Genomic DNA, 17,887 nt, shown 5'->3' on the forward strand with positions numbered 1-17,887 from the left:
TCATCAGTTTGACAGAATCAAGAGTCCCGCGGTAGATGGCCTCTGGGCATGCCTGGGGAGGGTAAGCCCAGCTGTGGTGATGTAGTGGGGAAGCGGGAAGACTGTCCCCTGTGACTGGATCCTGACCTGTAGAGTGGAGAGAGGAAGCTGGGCAGCAGCATCCTTCTCTGTCTGCTTCCTGACTGGAGCTTCAAGCTCCTGCGTCTGTGTCTTTCCCACCATGGTGGTCTGCACCTTGAACTGTGAGCCAAATAAACCCTTTCTCCTTTAAGTTGCTTCTGTCAACTACTTTATCACAGCAACAGAACAAGACAATAGCTGAGGTAGAACCTGGGCTATTTCATGGCTTATGTGTAAAGTTACAGGGTATCAATGCACAGTTCTTGGTTCCATGCAAGAGAAGCTAATTCTAGAGAACGTAAGCAAAGAGAGAGTGTGTCAAGGTTCATTAAACACCTGTGGTCCAGGCTTAGGATCCCACCACTGCCGCTGCCGCCACCACGACCACAACAACAACAACCACCCTGCAGGCTCTGGAATAGCCAGGTAAGCACACCTCCATCGTTATATTTTTAGTTTTATCTCTGTGTCTGTGTGTGGATCTGTTTGTGCATGTGTGCACACGCGAGTGCAGTGCCTCTGAAGAGGGCTTCAGGGTCCCCTGGAGCTGGAGATACAGCTGGTTATGGGTCCTGGGAACCGAACTCAGGTCCTCTGCAAGAATAGCATGCACTCTTAGCCAGGGAGTCATCTCTGCAGTCCCATTTCCATTGTTCTCAAGAGCTACCACCCAGGCCACCAATCAGCCTGGTTAGGCTGTCCAGACAACTGTAACATAATTATCACTGGCTAGGTAGCTTCAACAGCGAACGCAGACACCTGGGGGTCCTGCCAGGTTGACAGTCCCACTAAGCATCATACACCTTCAGGGAGGCAGAACTTATTTTGACTCCTGGTTTCAGAGGCCTTGGTTCCATTTCTTCTGGACCCACGCATGGTGAGGTAGGGCATCTCAATGGGGTCAAGTGGTGGAGTGACGTGGCTCATGGGGGACAGGAGGCAGAGAGAGACACAAAGGGACCAGCACAAGGCACATTTGTCCAGGGAATGTCCCAGTGACCTACTTCTTCCAGCGAGCCCCACCTCTTCTCACTACCTCCCGATTACGTCATCACACTACAGCTCCTTTGTTGAGGTCAGAGCCCTCGCAATACAATCAGTTCCCAGCAGCCCTACCTCCGAATACCACTTTGTAGAGAAGCAAGACTTCTACACAGGATCCTCTTGCAGAACACTTGAGATCCAAACGACACCAGATGGTCTCTTCAGCCAGAGTGACCGCAGTCTGACTTTGGGGAACCCAAACCCAGAGGCAACAAGACAGCTGTGACAACCAATGCCACCTTCTCTCTTGGACACTTTCAGTTTTTTTTTTTTTTTTTTTTTTTTTTTTTTTGGTTTTTCGAGACAAGGTTCCTCTGTGGCTTTGGAGCCTGTCCTGGAACTAGCTCTTGTAGACCAGGCTGGTCTCAAACTCACAGAGATCCGCCTGCCTCTGCCTCCCGAGTGCTGGGATTAAAGGCGTGCACCACCACCGCCCGGCTTTTTTCTTTTCTTTTTTTTTTTTTTTTCAGTTTTATTTCTTAAGACCAGGTCTCACCCTTTAGACCAAGCTGGCCTCAAACTCACAAAAGTCCGAATGCCTCTGCGTCCTCTGGGGTAGGCTCAGAGGTGTGCCCTCTGCGTCATGAGGGGTAGGCTCAGAGATGTGCATCACCACACCTAGATGTCCTAGATGCATGTTTATGCTCACTTACCTGAGATTCCCAGCACCGGAGGTCCACTCCGTCTCCACTCTACCCCGCTAAGGACTTGTTTACAATCCCATCTTCACACTCCACAGCTTCCCAGCATCACTCGCCCTCCCTGATGCTGTCTTTCCTGGTCTCACCTGCGGGCTGACTACTAATATTCCTGTCCTTGAGATAATATCTCTATAACCAACTAAGATGTATGTTAGTTTTTTGTTGTTGTTGATGTTGTTTTTCCAGAAGCTGTAACGTCTCTACTGATAAGAAACTAGTGTAGATGAGATTAAAACCAGCATGATAAAGATCACCTGTGGATAAGAAAATAAAAGAAAGCCCACCATGATGCTAAGCACAAAGTAAGCACTCTGATAGATACTAAGAAAATGAATTAACACAGATATGTAAGGCTTGTTAAAAGATAAATGGCAGGCGAGAGACAGGGCACAGTGGTTACGAGCACTGGATGCTCTTCCAGAGGACCTGGGTTCTGTTCCCAGACCCATAGTGGTGCCTACAGCCATCTATAACTCCAGGGGATCCGATACCATCTTCTGGCTCCTCCGGCATAGATATACATGGTGCACAAACACACAATACAGGCAAAACGCCCAGACACATAAATTAAATTTAAAAAATTAAAAGGCAATGTATCTCATTAGAAAGCACTCTAGATCTTGCACCTGTAACTCCAGCAATCGGGAGATGAAGAAAGAGATTTGCTACAAGTCTGAGGCAAGCCTGGGCTACAGTGTGAAATCCCTTAGATAACAGAGGATTATCATAGTTTTCAAAGGTTTGTCTTGTGTTTTGTGTGTATGTGGGTGTGTCTATGTTGAGTATATATCACTTGAGTTCAGTGCCCACAGAAGATAGAAGAGATGCTCAGGTTCTCTTGGAGTTGGGGTTACAATAAGTTATAAGCCATTTGATGTGGGTGCTAAGAACCAAATTTGGATCCTCAGAAAGAACAGCAAGTGCTCTTAAGTGATTAGCCACCTCCCAGCCAGGATGACTGTATTCTTGTTTTGTCTGCTACTCTTTCTCTTCATACTTTTCCAAGATCTCACAGACCCATTGAGACTTTATCTGCCAGAAGGGAAGAGGGTGATGCAGGCTAAAGGACGGCCTAAACAGGGAAAGACTGATGGCACACTGGACAGGGGCCTTCACTGTAGCCTATATAATCCATCTCTGATTAGTTAAAGTATAAACAATATATTGTGGAGCCTCCAGAGTTCACAAACATCAGGAAGCAATGAAAGAATACATGTAAGTTGAACTTTGAGCTCCTCTAATAAGTGTTTCATGTCCTGCTCTGCTCTGCACTCCCAGCACGCACGCACGCGCGCGCGCACACACACACACACACACACACACGGAAAGAGGGAAATGGAGGGAGGAAGGGAAAGAGAGAGAATTTAACTGTGAATCAGTCCTGCCTGAGTTCAGTTGGTTGCCAGAATGTCTAAGAAGTATAGTTTATATTCTCAGTCTCTGAGTCTCTGAAACACAAGAAGGTACGAGGTATGTGGTGTTGGAAGAGAGCATAAATTTAATTCACCAACACTGGTGACCTTTGTGTATGTCTCTGTATGTGGGAAGGCCAGAGGACACCTTTGTATGTCACTCCTAAGATGCTGTCTAGCATGTTTGCTTGTTTAGAAAAGTTCTCTTGCTGGCCTGGAATTTACCAAGCAGCTAGGCTGGTAGGCCAGCAAACCCCAGGGGTCCTCCTTTACCCACCCCCCAGTGCATGTACCACCCAAGCATGTGCCACTCTACCCAGCTTTTTAAAATTTGGGCTCTGAGGATCAACCTCAGTCATCATATTTTCAAGGCAAGCACTTTACCAACTATGCTATTTCTCAAGTCTCCTGCAGCTTTTGCTAGGTACTTACTAATCTTCTCCATTTTATTCTTGAGTTTAATGCAGGAAGCACGCAAGAACAGTGCCTTCCCTCTGATTCCCACCATCCCTGAGACTCTAGGAAAACAGGGCACTCTTTATTATTGACTTTTTATCACCATATCACATGCAGGGCTTAAGATAAGGTAGATACTCAGCAAATGTAAGATGTATACGTGGATGGATATAGATGGATGAATAAATGGATATGCATGGATGGGCATTTATGGGTAGGTGGACAGGTGGGTGGGCAGATGGATGTGTGGATGTAAGGATGGATGGATGGATGGATGGATGGATGGATGGATGGATGGATGTCCGAGCACACTATAAAATTTTACTCTACTGAATCTATAATCAAGATTATACTGTCCTATAGAGTAGCAGCACCCACTATCTAGACATAGCTACTTAGCCTTTGAGATGTAGCTAGCACAACTGAAGAAATAAATTTTCATTTTACCTTGTTTCAGTAAATTTAAATTTAAGAAAAATTTCTAATTTTATTTTGTAAGAATTTTTTTAAACTTGCAGTCTGTTTGATGTATGTGAGTGTACTTTGTTCAGTTATAAGTTTTATGAGCGCTAAATACATCTCCAATATTTCAAATGACTAGTTAACAAACACTGGCTGCTTTCTGTCACTATGCCAAAATTCTTGAGAAGGAAGGAAGATTTGGGCTCACAGTTTCAAATGTCCTAGCCATGGCCAATAAGTCCGATGGGGTGGCTTTGGCCATGTGACAGCACAGAGCATCATGGCAGGAACATGTGGGAGGGCACCTCATGGTGACTGGAAAGCAAAGAGACTGGCAAGGAAGAAGATGATAAATCTTATCTTGAGTTCTCTCCAAACACTTAACTCCCGAAACTAGGCTCCCTCTCCCCAAGGCTCCATTACCTCACTCTCAGCAGCACAAGACACACTGGGGACGAAGCCCGTAATGCGTGGGCTCTGCAGAGACATTGCGGGTAGAAACTACAGTGGTGTACAGGTAGAAATATGCTGTAACTGTGAAATGCATCCCAGATGCCAGGCATTTAATATGAAGAATAATCTGAAATGTGCCCATGAGCCAGTGAGTCGGCTTAGCAGGCAGAGGTTCTTCTCTCCATAGCACAGAGACCTGAGCGCAGGGCCTGGAGCTCACATAAAGGTCGGTGAAAAATGCCTCACACACAGAAAGCACACAGCAGCAATGACAATAAATTAGGGCCAGTGAGGAGGCGAAGTAAGTAAAGAGCTCTCTGCATAAGGCTGATGGCCTGAGTTCAAGCCCCAGAATCCTCCGCGAAAGGCGAGAACCAATTCCCAAGAGTTGTCCACTTATCCCACACACACCTGCGCTCTCTCTCTCTCTCTCTCTCTCTCTCTCTCTCACACACACACACAAATTAATTTTTAAAATAGTAAACTTCTAAAGAATGTAAATACACCATTAATTTTTGAATGTGGAAATGATAACCTGGATATATTAGATTTAACAAAATATATTATCCAAATTGATGTCACGTGCCTCTTTTTACATCAAAAATTTTATTACATTTATTTCCAGGGGAAGGGAGTTGCCACTGTGTGTGTACAACCTGCAGGAATCTGTCCCATCCTTCCACCAGATGAGTCCTAGGTATGAGCTAAGGTTAAGCTTGGAAGCAAGGGCCTCTGAGCCGTCTCAGCATGGAAGCAAGGGCCTCTGAGCCGTCTCAGCATCCCTTTTTTTACATTTTTGAAGCGACTCTTAGGAAATGTGAATGCGTGCACGTGGCTCTCACTGTATTTCAACTGGATGACAAAGATCTGAACCTCAGTGCTATCCCCCGCGCTCTGAGACAGGCTTACCTGTGAGCCCTGGAGGCACCGACTCCACCCCACCCTGTGATTCCCCCTGTCTACCCCCAGACCCTTGCCCATGGGAGCAAGACAAGGCCTCTGTGACACTCAGGAGAGCAGTCACGAATTTGTTTCTCAGGACCAGACTGGTGACCTATCAAAGGGAGGGTGGGAAGAGAAGCCTCATGTAGCCACCAAGAGGTTTTAGTAAAGTCAATGCTCAAGAGGGAAGTAGCTCCCTGAGACAGGGTCACTGTGTGACATCTCGGCCCAGACTGTGGACTCAAAGGTCCTTGGTAGGCCTCTTCTACTCTTTTTTTTTTTTTTTTTTTTTTTGGTTTTTTCGAGACAGGGTTTCTCTGTGGCTTTGGAGCCTGTCCTGGAACTAGCTCTTGTAGACCAGGCTGGTCTCGAACTCACAGAGATCCGCCTGCCTCTGCCTCCCGAGCGCTGGGATTAAAGGCTTGCGCCACCACCGCCCGGCTGCCTCTTCTACTCTTGCTTGGCTCTGAGGGTGGAAAGGCCCCATTCTGGTCAGCTCAAATGTTAGGGCAAAGCATTAGGTCTTCTGGCACCCACTACCGTTCACCTTCTCTTGACTTTAGTTACCAGAATTATATACTAGTCAGGTGGGAACCATGTAGCCTGTACCTGTCCCGCGACATCCAGGCATCCTTTTATCTGCCCTGGAAACCCATTCTGAGAAGCTGTCCTAGGCAGCCTGATTGACTAATCTTGGTTGTCAGCTTGCCTGGATCTGGAGTCAGCTCAAATGCAAACTGTTGGGCAGGCCTGTGAGGTAAGGTTAGCTTTGATTTTCTTATATGGAGTGGGAAAGATCCACCCTACATGTGAGAGCCTGGGGAGTACCTTCCGGTGACAGATAAAAGGAAAGACCAAGAGAAAAAGCTTGGCCCTTTGCCTGTTTGCCTTCACCCTGGCTGGAAAGTTTCTCAACCCCATTGTAGTGACAGTGGCAACTCTTTACTGGTATCAAACCCCAGTTCCCTATTCCTCTCTTTAGGCTTCCAATGTGCACAGAAGACTAGTGATTTTCCAGGAATCCTCTAGACCTTTGGCACAAACTGGGATTGCTAAGGAATCCAGCCATGTGGACTAAGCAGCTGCCAGTCTCAGTCTCTTTGATGTGAAGACAGCCATGTTGGACTTTTCAGTTCATATTCTATAAGTCAATCTAATAAGCACCATTTTAAAGTGTATCTATATCTATATCTGTATCTATATCGATGATAGATAGATAGATAGATAGATAGATAGATAGATAGATAGATAGATAGATAGATAGATAGATAGATCTTTACTACTGTCCCTCTAGCAAACCTTAACACATGCCAGAAAGCATTCTCTCCCATGATGGGAATCAGAACTCCCACAATCCCCCTCTCCTGTAACCCCTGTGGTTTCTGTTTGCTATATAAAATCAATTGTTCCAGAAAGGACTCCAAGGATGCCTTTGATTGGCCTGCAGAGAAGAAGCTGTGGGGGACGGAGGGGGAAAGTGCCCTTTGCTGGCCAATTCTGAGCCAAGGCACCGACTCGGACAGATCAGCAGTGGTGTGAGAGAAGGGAGAAGAAGGGCAGAAGGCAACAATTGAGGCTTAAAGAACAGGGAGAGACCGGAAGGGCCCAAATCCTAAAGCTCTGCTTCAAGAAGGAGAACTGAGCTGCCTGGTACTGGTCTGCTTTCATCCCAGAAGTGCACTGCAGAATACTCATCCATACACTGTTACCATCCAAGGTCACTGGAGCCTGGAGAGACAGCTCAGTGGTCAGGACCAGAGTTCAGTTCCCAGCTCCCTGGCCAGATGGCTCACAAAGTCCAGCTCCAGGGGAGCCAATGGCTTCTTCTGCCCCCCACCCCCCGCTGACACCTGCACTCACATATACACATATCTACACAGAATATAATGGAAATTTTAAAATTGTATTAAAAGTCATACCTATATGCAAAGTTATCAGTCTTGACAAAACTTAGTTAAGAAGAAAGGCATTTTCATGTCTTACTAATATTACTCACTATTTAAAAGTACCAAAATTTTACTTAAATGTGGAAGTGAATTGTTAGGGCTTTCCAGAGAGATTGTCTGTCTTTGGACAAATTAACAAAACTATTGGGAACCAAGAATATTAATAGCCAGAACTGTTGACTGGGTGGAGTGTCCTTTAATCTCCAGTCTTTACTTCCTGGCCTTAAAGGAGACCTTGATCTGGCGGGGGAGGAGGTGGAATCTGTGCTCATTCACTCCCCGAATAGTTGAGGCTCTTTCAGGAGTCTTGACATCAGCATTAGTTCTGAGACACTCACCTGAGGTAGTGATGGGGGATTTGTTTTAATTAAAAAAAAAGCACACAAAGATGGGGGGGGCGTCCATAACTAGAGAGAGACAAAGCAGTGTGAAGCCCTGAGCACCCTGAATGCTTCTCAGCTTCGTGTGTGTGTGTGTGTGTGTGCCTCTATGTGTGTGTCTGTGTGTTTGTGTGTGCGTGCCTCTGTGTGTGTGTGTCTGTGTGTGTGTGTGTGTTGAGAGAGACAGTGGCAGAGAATGACCTCCATGGGAAGACATGAAGGGACAGGAGCACGAGGCCAGTAGGTATGACTACCCTTCTCTAGATCTGGCCTTGAACCCTCTGCCAACCTCCTCACACCCCTCAGGTGAGCTCCTTAAGGCAGCCCAACACACTCACTCTTGGTTCTCTGTGCACCCACCATATTCTCCAAGCCCCACCCAAAGATATCTCCCATGATCCTCTCTGGAGACTACTCTTTGCTCCGGCCCACCTCAGCGCCCTCCCTTCTCAACTCAAAGCTAAGCACAGCTCCACACCCACCGCATTCCCTAACCTTAGGAAGGTACTTCTAGAATGTTGCGGCTCAGCTGACGGTGAGTGCATATCAATTCGGCAGAACAGACTCCAGAACAAGATCAAAGAAGCCGACATTCCCCATGATTCCTGCTTGGTGCTGAGTCTCAGTGCTCCGTGAATACTTGTGGACTGAGCAGTCTCTATCTCAGTGTGTTTGCAGGGCCACCTGGCCGTCCACGAGAAAATAAAGCAGCATTTTGGAAGCTGACTGGGTTGTGGCCATCTCCCAGACTCCTGCGCCCTCTACTGACCAGGAGGGAACCTGCACTCAAGACAAAGTTGGCCAACAGGATAGTGGTACTGATGCAGGGCTGGTGGCAAGGCAGTCTAGCCTCGCTGGGGGTTCCAGCTCGGTCCACCCGAGGCTGTGCCAATGACCCTGAACTCATAGGCATGACCCGGCCTGCTGCAGCACCCCACGAGGCCCCGCAGGGCATGCTTAGAGTTTCTCATCCAGCTGCAGGCCACAGTTCTCCCAGACGCCTCCGTGCATTGTGGCTGGGCTGCCCCGAGGAGTTCGGTTCAGGTAGTTCTGGATGGCGGAGGCGCAGTCCAACCGTTCCATGGAGGTCATGAGGTAGTGAAGCTCCTGCAGGCTGCCATTCTGTTCCTCGAACAGCTCCAGGATGGCTGCGGCGGGACTGCGTTGGCAGGACAAGAACCTGTATCCATGGGACAGGGAACAGTGAGAAGAAAGTGGGGAAACTAAGGAGCAGTATGAGGCCCACCCTGCACCGCTCCCCTGGGTTCCACTCCTCTTGTGCCTCAGGTTCCTGTTACTAAGCTGAAATCTTGCATGAGACAGCATCTGAGATTGTCCAACCGGTTGGCATTATGACAGCAGTGTCCTAGTTAGCTTGCTGTTAAGTGGACACAAACTACAGTCATCTGGAAGAGGACACTCCAACTGAGAAAATGCCCCATCAGATTGCTCAGAGGCAAATCTTTGGGGGCATTTTCCTGATTAATGATTGATATGAGAGGGTCTGGCTCACTACAGGTGATGCTACCCCCAGACAGATGGTTCTGGATGGTACAATAAAGCAGGCTTGGGAAAACCATGAGGAGAAAGGCAGTAAGGAGCATTCCTCCATGGCTTCTGCCTCAGTTCCTGCCTTGACTTCCCTTCATGATGGAATGTCATGAATAAGCAAATAAACCCTTTCCTTCCAAAGTTGATTTTAGCCATGGTGTTTTATCACAGCAATGGAAAAGTCAAACTGAGACAAGTATTACCTACAAATTTCACACTTGGGAATCACACATGTTAAAAAACAAAATGGAAAAATTCACGCTTTAAGTAGACATAGGACTTCGTGTTGTGTCTCATGCATAGTTTCTGTGATGACCCGTCATTGTTTGGGAACCTTGTAGAATCTCTTTTACAATCTCTAACTGCTGACTGCCTCACTCCTCCACCACTGGGGATGTCCTGCTTCTCCGACCTGTCCTTGCCCCCTTCCACTCTAAGCCTCCTGTCTCTGGGCCCATGCCCACGCCACTTTGCATAGCCTGTCCCCCTGCACCTCAGCTGCTCCTCACTGCTAGAGTGACTGACTCTCCATGGTCCCCTCTCTGACATCTTTTCTGACTCTCCATTCTGCAGCCCTCTGGCCAGACCCAGCTATTCCTGCTTCAACTGCGTGTGTCTCTCTTCAGTGTTCCGCAATACTGAGCACACACAGAGGGCACAAGGGAAACTTGCTGTTGTTCTCGGGTTCTCAAGGCCCTTGCTATAGATCATTTGTACTCCTAGGAGGTGAAAACGTATTTCACACTGTGTTCCAAAGCTTAGTGGTACATAGACAGGCACCCAACAACTGCCTCCAGGGTCTGACTCTCGCTTGCCCATCCCTGACCACTGCCTTCAAGCCTGGGCTCCTGGGACCTACACAGAATTGTTCTTCTACCCAGCCCTTTGTGAGCTTCTTGGCAGGGGCCCCAGCCGCACCGCCACTGTGCCTGCTTACACTGCCTGTGTTAACAAGAGGCAGGCTTCCAGCTCCGTGTTGTACACACATCATCCTGTAATCTGCTTTTCCATGCCTTGGGCCACAATGTGGAGAGCGCACACTAGCATCAGTGACTTGTATCATTTCTTGTGAAATATTTATTGCACGCCTACTATGAGACAGACATCATATAACTGACCTCGGGCTGGACGGATGGGTTTGGCATCCTGGGGAGGGAGTGAGGTATTCTAAATTCTACTGAGGCACCTGTGCCCTTCTCGTCAACTGTAAAACTATGGCTACTTTTTTTCACTTACAAAATCCATATAACAGATACACAGGAGTGTGAACTTGAAGCTGACTTCCACAGAGAACATACAAAAGGCTGCCACTTTATGCCTACCCAAGGAATGAACTGGAACAATGAGCTTGGCCAGGCTCAGACACACAGATGGGGCGGGGGCTTTCACACCAGTATCCCAGCAACCCCTGAGGCTCTCTTACAAAAACTGGAATCTTAATGCCTGCTCCCATTTTCTTCCTTCCTGTACTTTAAAAATAATTAAAACAAAGCTGTCTCTGGTATAGAGGGCTGAGACACTGGGGACAAGTCACCCCCTCAGTCCCTGAGAGAGAGAAGAACTGTCCCGAGAACCAGGTCTTCTTGTCTTCTGGCCTTTGCCTCCTGACTAAATTGTAAGGCAGTTGTAAGCAATTAGAGTCTTTCTTTCCCCAGTTTGGAACTAAATCTATTTTTATCAATTTCTGTTTCCCAATTTCTTGGGAAACAGGAAAAGCAGGTGACTGGTTTACAGACCTGAGCTTCTGATAACAGTTACTCTGAATTTTAAGGATGTAGAATTGGCAGAAACAGCTGTCCTTCCAAAGGAACTCAGGCGGGAAGATTCACTAGGCTTTCAAGTCACCTCCTTGTCTGTGGTCCAGTTCCCGGAATGTCCTGAAGTCACGCCAGCCCAGCCTCCCTTTGACTTCCCTGGTTGCTCACCGGATTTTCATGCCACACAGCCCCATGTGGGAGGCCAGTCTACGCCAGTCATTCCCAGTGACGCTGCTGGGCTCCAACAGCATCTGCAGCTGCTCAAAGAGCTCCGGGGGCAGCCTGTAGCGGGGAACAGGTTGTTTACAAAAGGAAGGCTCAGAGACCAAAGGCTGGGCAGACAGTTCAATCTGCTGCCACACAATCACAAGGTCTTGAGTCCAACAACCAGCGCCCACATAAAAAGTCTGGTGGCATGTACTTGTGACCTGAGCATGGGAGAGAGGGAGACAGACAGATCCCTGGGGCTTGGTGGCCATTTAGAGCTCCAAGTCCCAAAAAGCAGATTCCTGGGACTTAGTGGCCAAGAGCTCCAAGTCCCAGTGAGAGACTTAATCTCAAAAACAAGATGATGGCTCCTGGGGAATAACACCTAAGGTTCACCACTGGCTTCCATGTGCATGCACACACGTGCTTTCACACACCTACATACATGAACACACACATGAATGCACACACACATGCGTACACACACACAAAGGAACTCTGACGTTCCCCATTCCATTACCTTCTGGGGATGCTGAGGCAGGACTGCCAAACACCCCCAGACAACAGTGGGGCCACCTTCACCTCACCTATTGCATGGGGGAGGCTGAGAGACAGGAGGTGGTGCCGCCCAGGACTCTTCCTCTGAGGCCTGGAACCTGAGGATTTCCATGTACTTGGCTTCCAAGCCCTGAATCACCAACAGGGACAGGGAACACACTCAGGGGTCATGAGAAACTCCTCCCTCAAGGGGCCCCGTTGCATTCCTCATGACCTTCCTTCAACCTGCCACAGCCTTGGAACCAGAATGTACAGCCTCTACTCTCCCATCCCTCCCCTGTCCCACAGCACCCTGCACCCTCTGACTCCAAACTTCAGAACCTCCACAGACTTAGATTTGCCCCTGCGAACAATAAAAACCACACGGGATGCATCCTAAGCTGCCAGAAGGCACGAGCAAGACAAGGACACCACCAACTAACAGAGAGACTGACCTCCAACTGTCCTTCCCAAATGACAGTGTGTGGTGTCTGCCCCCATCCTGCAAGATGCTACTTTGGGTTTTCCAAAGACTCTCAGACCTGACATGCTGGTCTCTTCTCTGCTTCCGTGGGGAGTGGGGAGATAGCTAACCTCCTTTCCACCGCTCACGTCCCCGTTTCTAGTCATTCCCATTGAAGACAGATGGGGACCTCGGACAAGGCCAGGTCTTCCAGATGCCCTGGCTGTCCTGAGCTGGGAGAAAAAGCTAATGTAGGATTTGAATCTTCTAATCTTCTAACGCATCCATCCATCCATCAGTAAAAAGTGCTCAAAGATGGAGCGTAAGTAGGGGCCAGCTGGTCTACGTCCCTTCAAGATCTGGCACGGTAGCTCTATGGCAAATGCACTCTTCAGCTACTTTGTTTTGTAATTAGGTCCCTACTCACTGCCTGCTGGACCCTTCTCCCTTGCCCAGACCTTCCACAGGTCCTGCCCTCCCTCTATGCTCCTGCACAACTCACATCCTGGAAGGTGTGCATGGTGACAATGATCTCATTGGTTACTGCCGAGCAGTCTTCATTCTCATTGGCTACAAAGAGAAGCAAGATGGGTAAGAGCAGAGAGTGGGGCTGTAGAATAGGGCGCTGGGAGGGACAAGCAGGAAGTGAGCAGGGCTCCTGGCGAGGGCTCCTGGCGTACCTGCCTTTCTCCGGAAGCAGAAAGAACGGAAGGGGCACTTTCCATGCCAGATATGAAGGTGAGGAACCAGCTGGCTACTGCTGTCATCCACGTTTTCCCAACCTGGGGAGAGGACAGAAGCAACAGCCCTTGAGCACAAGGCCATCCACAAGTCTTTAAGGAGGTTGTGGAGGGGCATCATGAAGACAAGGGACAGAAGGGTCTCAAGTCAATGGAAATCCAAGATCTTAAGTGGTACCTCAAACTGGCCTTGTTCCTATGCCTGTGTCTCCATACTATATGCATGCATGCACGCACGCATGCAGCCCTTTAGTCTTCCTTCATCCTCCCGTTCTCTACCCCACCTCTTAAAGCAGTTGTATGTCCCAGAGATGCTCCTGTCCAGAACTATACAGAGGATTCCAGAAACACCATCAGCAGCCCCAGCCTTAAGAAGAGCCCCAGCAGGAAAGGAAACTCAGAACATAATTCCCAATCCAAGGTTCTCTCGCTTCCAGCCTCTGGCCTTGCATCCTTCTAGTCCAGGATGGCTGGCGAGGACCCAGTGGGAGACAGGAATGTAAACAAAGCCAGGAGGTTCTCTCAGGGCTGCGGAGAACCAAATCCAGGAAATGATTTCCTGGAAGACTGGAAGAAAGCCCCGACCCTGCCCTCCCATGGAGCTTTCCACCCCCACCCCTATCCACACCCCTGGGTCCCCCTCACCCTCAGAGATGTACTTGAGCTTCAGACACTGGTCTGCTCTGGCCCCAGTGAAGTCGAAGAGCTGGCAGGGCCCACGCATGCGTCCACCATGGGGTTGCTCATTGGTGATAGCCCACTGCAGGGCGCAGGGAGTATTGTTCAGGAAGTAGACACGCAACTGCAGGTGGGTCTGCCCGGGTGCCAGCGGGGAGCAGAACACTGCCAGCTGCAGCCACTTGCGGGCTGTCTGACCCAGGGGTGCCTCCAGAACGCAGGTGTAGAGGCTGTGGAGGGAGATGGTTACAGACGCCCATGCGTAAGCACCAGGAAGGCCAGGATCCCAAGGTGCCTACCTCCATGCTTCTGTCACCTAAGGGATCTCTGAGCAGGTGAGGAGAGCACTCTAAGTAGGTATAGAAGGAGGACCAGTTGAGAGACTGAGTGGCTTAAAGAGTCAAGAAGTGAGTGGGCCATCGTGGCTGTGATGGTAAAACTGTCAACTTGACAGGGTCTGGAATCACCATGGACACAAGTCTCTGGACACGTCAGTGAGGGAGTTTCTCTCATGAGTTATTGAGGGGGTAAGACCCACCCTGACAGACAGGATGGGGTTCCTGCACTGAGTGGAAGCCAAATGATGCAGCAACAGCTACCCCTTTCTCTAACACTTGGCAGAAGAGGCAACATGACCAGATGCCCCAAGCCCCTGCCTCCATGGTTGACCTGTACCCTTGGAACGTGGGCCCAAGTAGCTTTCCTGAGGTTGCTTTGGTTGTCACAGCAGTGAGAGGTGACTAATACAGTGACTGCCACCTCCTGGGGAAGCAAGCTAGTGTGTATTATCTGCAGCAGAGACAAATTAATCACGGGGAGCCACAATCTGAAGGGGGTCCTGCACATGGTCCTCTGGGTGGGGGGGATGGGCGACAAGGAAACTGGACAGCAGAGGACCTCAGACCCAAGAGATGGAGATCAGGAATGATGTGAGCTTAAAAGGAGCAACCTGCCCTTCCTTAAGAGTTTGGGGGCGGTCCCTCAGTGGGGCACGGGCAGAGAGAGGCAGCTATGAAGGACAGGTGCAGACATGGGACAAACTCACTACAGGTGTGTCCAACCTTTTGACACGGAGACACAATGATGTTGTCCACAGCCACACTCAAGAACCACACAATTAAATTTCAAAAAAAAAAAAAAATCTCAGTGTTTTAGGCAAGTCTACAGTTCTGTGTTGGTACTTGCTCACAGCTATTTGGGCCGTACGGACTGTGGGTTGGATGTGTCTACTTGTCAGAGGGATAGGTTGAATCAGGTGCCTCCAGATAGGCAGAGAGCAGTGGGACACAGTCTCAGATGTGGTTTCCATGACAGAAATGACTGCCGTGGACATTAGAACAGCAGACTCAGACTGAGAGAGAGGGCCACAAAGGTTCTAACAGACTGCTGAAGCATCTAGAGGAAGACAGGAGCAGCAGTTCTGACACAAAGACAAGAGGGGGGAGAGAGAGAGAGAGAGAGAGAGAGAGAGAGAGAGAGAGAGAGAGAGAGAGAGAGAGAGAGAGGCACAGAACAGGGGACAGGCCAGCGGACAAGGCCTACCTGAAGTGAGAGAGCAGGATACGACACTCATCCCGGGAGGTATAAGCCCCCGGCCGACCCAGACGCCTCCAGTTCTTGGCATCCAGCAAGAAAGTATTGCTGGTGTAGGCACAGGCCTGACTGGGTTCCTGGGCACAGTGCTTGAATGTGAGGGTGCAAGGCTTCAGGAAGGCGGCTCCATGAGGGCCACAGGCCACCACAGGACTCACTAGCCCCTGTCTGTGAGACAATGATGGGGCATCCATCAGGTCCCACACCAGAACCAAGGACACCCTCTCCTGACGACCCACTGCCACAGCACCTGGAGGGACAAAGGGCTGAGGTGAGTCCAACACACGAGGCCAGGCAGAGAGGGCAGGGCACCCAGCAGAACACTGAGAGGCTGTGTGAATGAGGAAGTCGACCGTGAGCTGACTTAGAGTCACCATTTCCCTCCACGGCCACAGCCACCCGGATGGGGACTTGTGTGACTTTCCACACCACACAGCCTTCCTTTGTCGCCAAAGGCTGTCTTTTAGAGCAAGGCATTTTATTTCCACCTGCGGGGAAGCTGTCCCGAAAGATATGTGGAAACTCATCTTTGGAGAATCTATCTTTGGAATCAAAAAGGCTAAACTATAAATACAGTTTTCCAAATCCAAAGTTATCTGTGGGTGGAGCTCAGATGGGGTAACCTACCTTGCTGCCTGAAGGATTCTGCCAAGAAGGATGCTGGGAGTCGTTACCTGGCGGGATGAGCAGAGAAATGCCTGTGTCGTGCAGCATCAGGCATCCGCCACGGTGGTCCACCTCTCGAGCAGAATACACCAGTAGCTTATGCATGAGCTTCCGGGTGATGGTCTGGCCCCGGGTGGGCGTGTGGAGCTCCTGGTAGAACGCAGCCACTTCCGGTAGTGTCGGGGGCGGGCATTGCCTTGGGGGCTGATATTCTGGTAATGGAGTGGGTGGGAACACGGTCTCCTCTTGGTCATCTGGATTCCTGCAGTCTCCTGGCAGCCACTGAGAACAGTGCCAGCGAAGGCACTGAAGCAGAAGGAAAGCGCTGGCCACAGGTATCCCCACCAACAGAAGGAACTGGAAAGGGTACACAGAACTGTCCTGGGGGCTCATCTGCCTGGTCACGCCTACACCCCTGCACCAGCCAAGGCCAAGGGCCTGCAGGGAAAGTGGGTAGAGTGAGTAGAGCCGTACTAAGTCTCTAATTTGTGGAGGCGAACGCTTCACTTCTCTACAGGAATGTTCCCCCCTTTTTCCCTCTCTCCCATGGAGGTCCACACACACACAAATTCAACAGCTTTCCTGAGCTAGGCATGGTGGTACACATCTATAATTCCAGCCCTTGTGAGGTAGTAAGATTTGAAGTTCAAGGCAAGCCTGAGCTACAAACTGTCTCCAAAAGAAAGAGCTTCCCACAGTTCTCCACAACCTAGGTCAGCAAAGTAAATCCTGGGCATAAAGAACGTATATTCTGAGTTAGAGGACATGAGTTCAAGGCCATATCAGTCACTGTACCTATTACAATTATCATATTGCTTAATTTACCTCAATGTCCTCACCCATCCAAATATCTACTTTTGAGCCAGTAGAGGTACATGCCTATAATCCTAGCAATCAGGAGGCTGCAACAGGAAGATCCTGCATTGGAAGCCAGCTTGGGTGGCATAGCATCTCAATATCTATCTTAATTTATCAGCACTCATTTATCAAAATCTATAAGGGAAAAAAGCAACTTCCAACCTGATTGATATAAAATACATGTATAGGCTGAGGGCAGAGCGCTCTGCATGCACAAGGCCCTGGGTTTGAGCCTGAGTAAGAGAGAGGGTGGGGAGAGGAGAGAGAGAATGGAAACTATAGAGAGGTGTCTTCAATAGTGTATGTCATAAAAACACAAGTCAATTATGTAACTTGACATATTTTATTGGCCACATTACAAAGTGATAGTAGGGGTTGGAAAGATAAATTGCTCAGTGGTTAAAAGCATCCACTACTCTTGCAGAGATCTGAGATTCAGACCCTAGCATCCATGTTGGGAGGCTCACAACTGCCTGTAACTCCTGCTCCATGGAATCCAGCACCCTCTTCTGACTTCTGTGGAAACCCACATACAGGCACTCACACAGACATATACATACATACACATGGGAATATCAAAATAAACATTTTAAAGTAATAATAATATTTGTATTTAATCCAACACATTCAAAATAGTATTTTGTCAGGCAATGGGTATGAACTCATTAGTGAACTATTTCACACCCAACTCCCTGAGTACTTTACCCCTAGAGCACAGCTCAGCTGGGACTTGCCATAGTTCACATCGTTCCATGACGACTCATGTCTTAGTGAAAGTCTGGAAGAATATACTCTCAGCCCGCTCTATTAATCACCATGGAAAACCATGACATTGGAGAATACAGGAATGAATTCTGGAAGTCTCCGCATGGCTTGGATTTTTCACAACAAGCATCTCCTTTGCATGAACTTTGTAATTGT

At 48.9% G+C, this 17,887-nt stretch overlaps 1 protein-coding gene across 1 annotated transcript; it reads right to left on the minus strand.

Moving 5' to 3' along the window:
* Positions 1–6,039: 6,039 nt before the first annotated feature.
* On the minus strand, positions 6,040–16,501 carry Unc5cl (unc-5 family C-terminal like). Its single transcript, XM_038344298.1, has 8 exons — positions 16,117–16,501; positions 15,392–15,692; positions 13,817–14,079; positions 13,112–13,213; positions 12,934–13,001; positions 12,019–12,119; positions 11,393–11,506; positions 6,040–9,096 (listed from the first exon to the last, which is right to left on the minus strand). Exons 1-8 carry the CDS (start codon positions 16,499–16,501, stop codon positions 8,874–8,876), a joined length of 1,557 nt encoding a protein of 518 aa, XP_038200226.1. The 3' UTR covers positions 6,040–8,873.
* Between the last annotated feature and the right edge of the window lie 1,386 nt (positions 16,502–17,887).

This window comes from Arvicola amphibius, chromosome 9, assembly GCF_903992535.2.
Source record: "Arvicola amphibius chromosome 9, mArvAmp1.2, whole genome shotgun sequence".
Classification (NCBI taxonomy): domain Eukaryota; kingdom Metazoa; phylum Chordata; class Mammalia; order Rodentia; family Cricetidae; genus Arvicola; species Arvicola amphibius.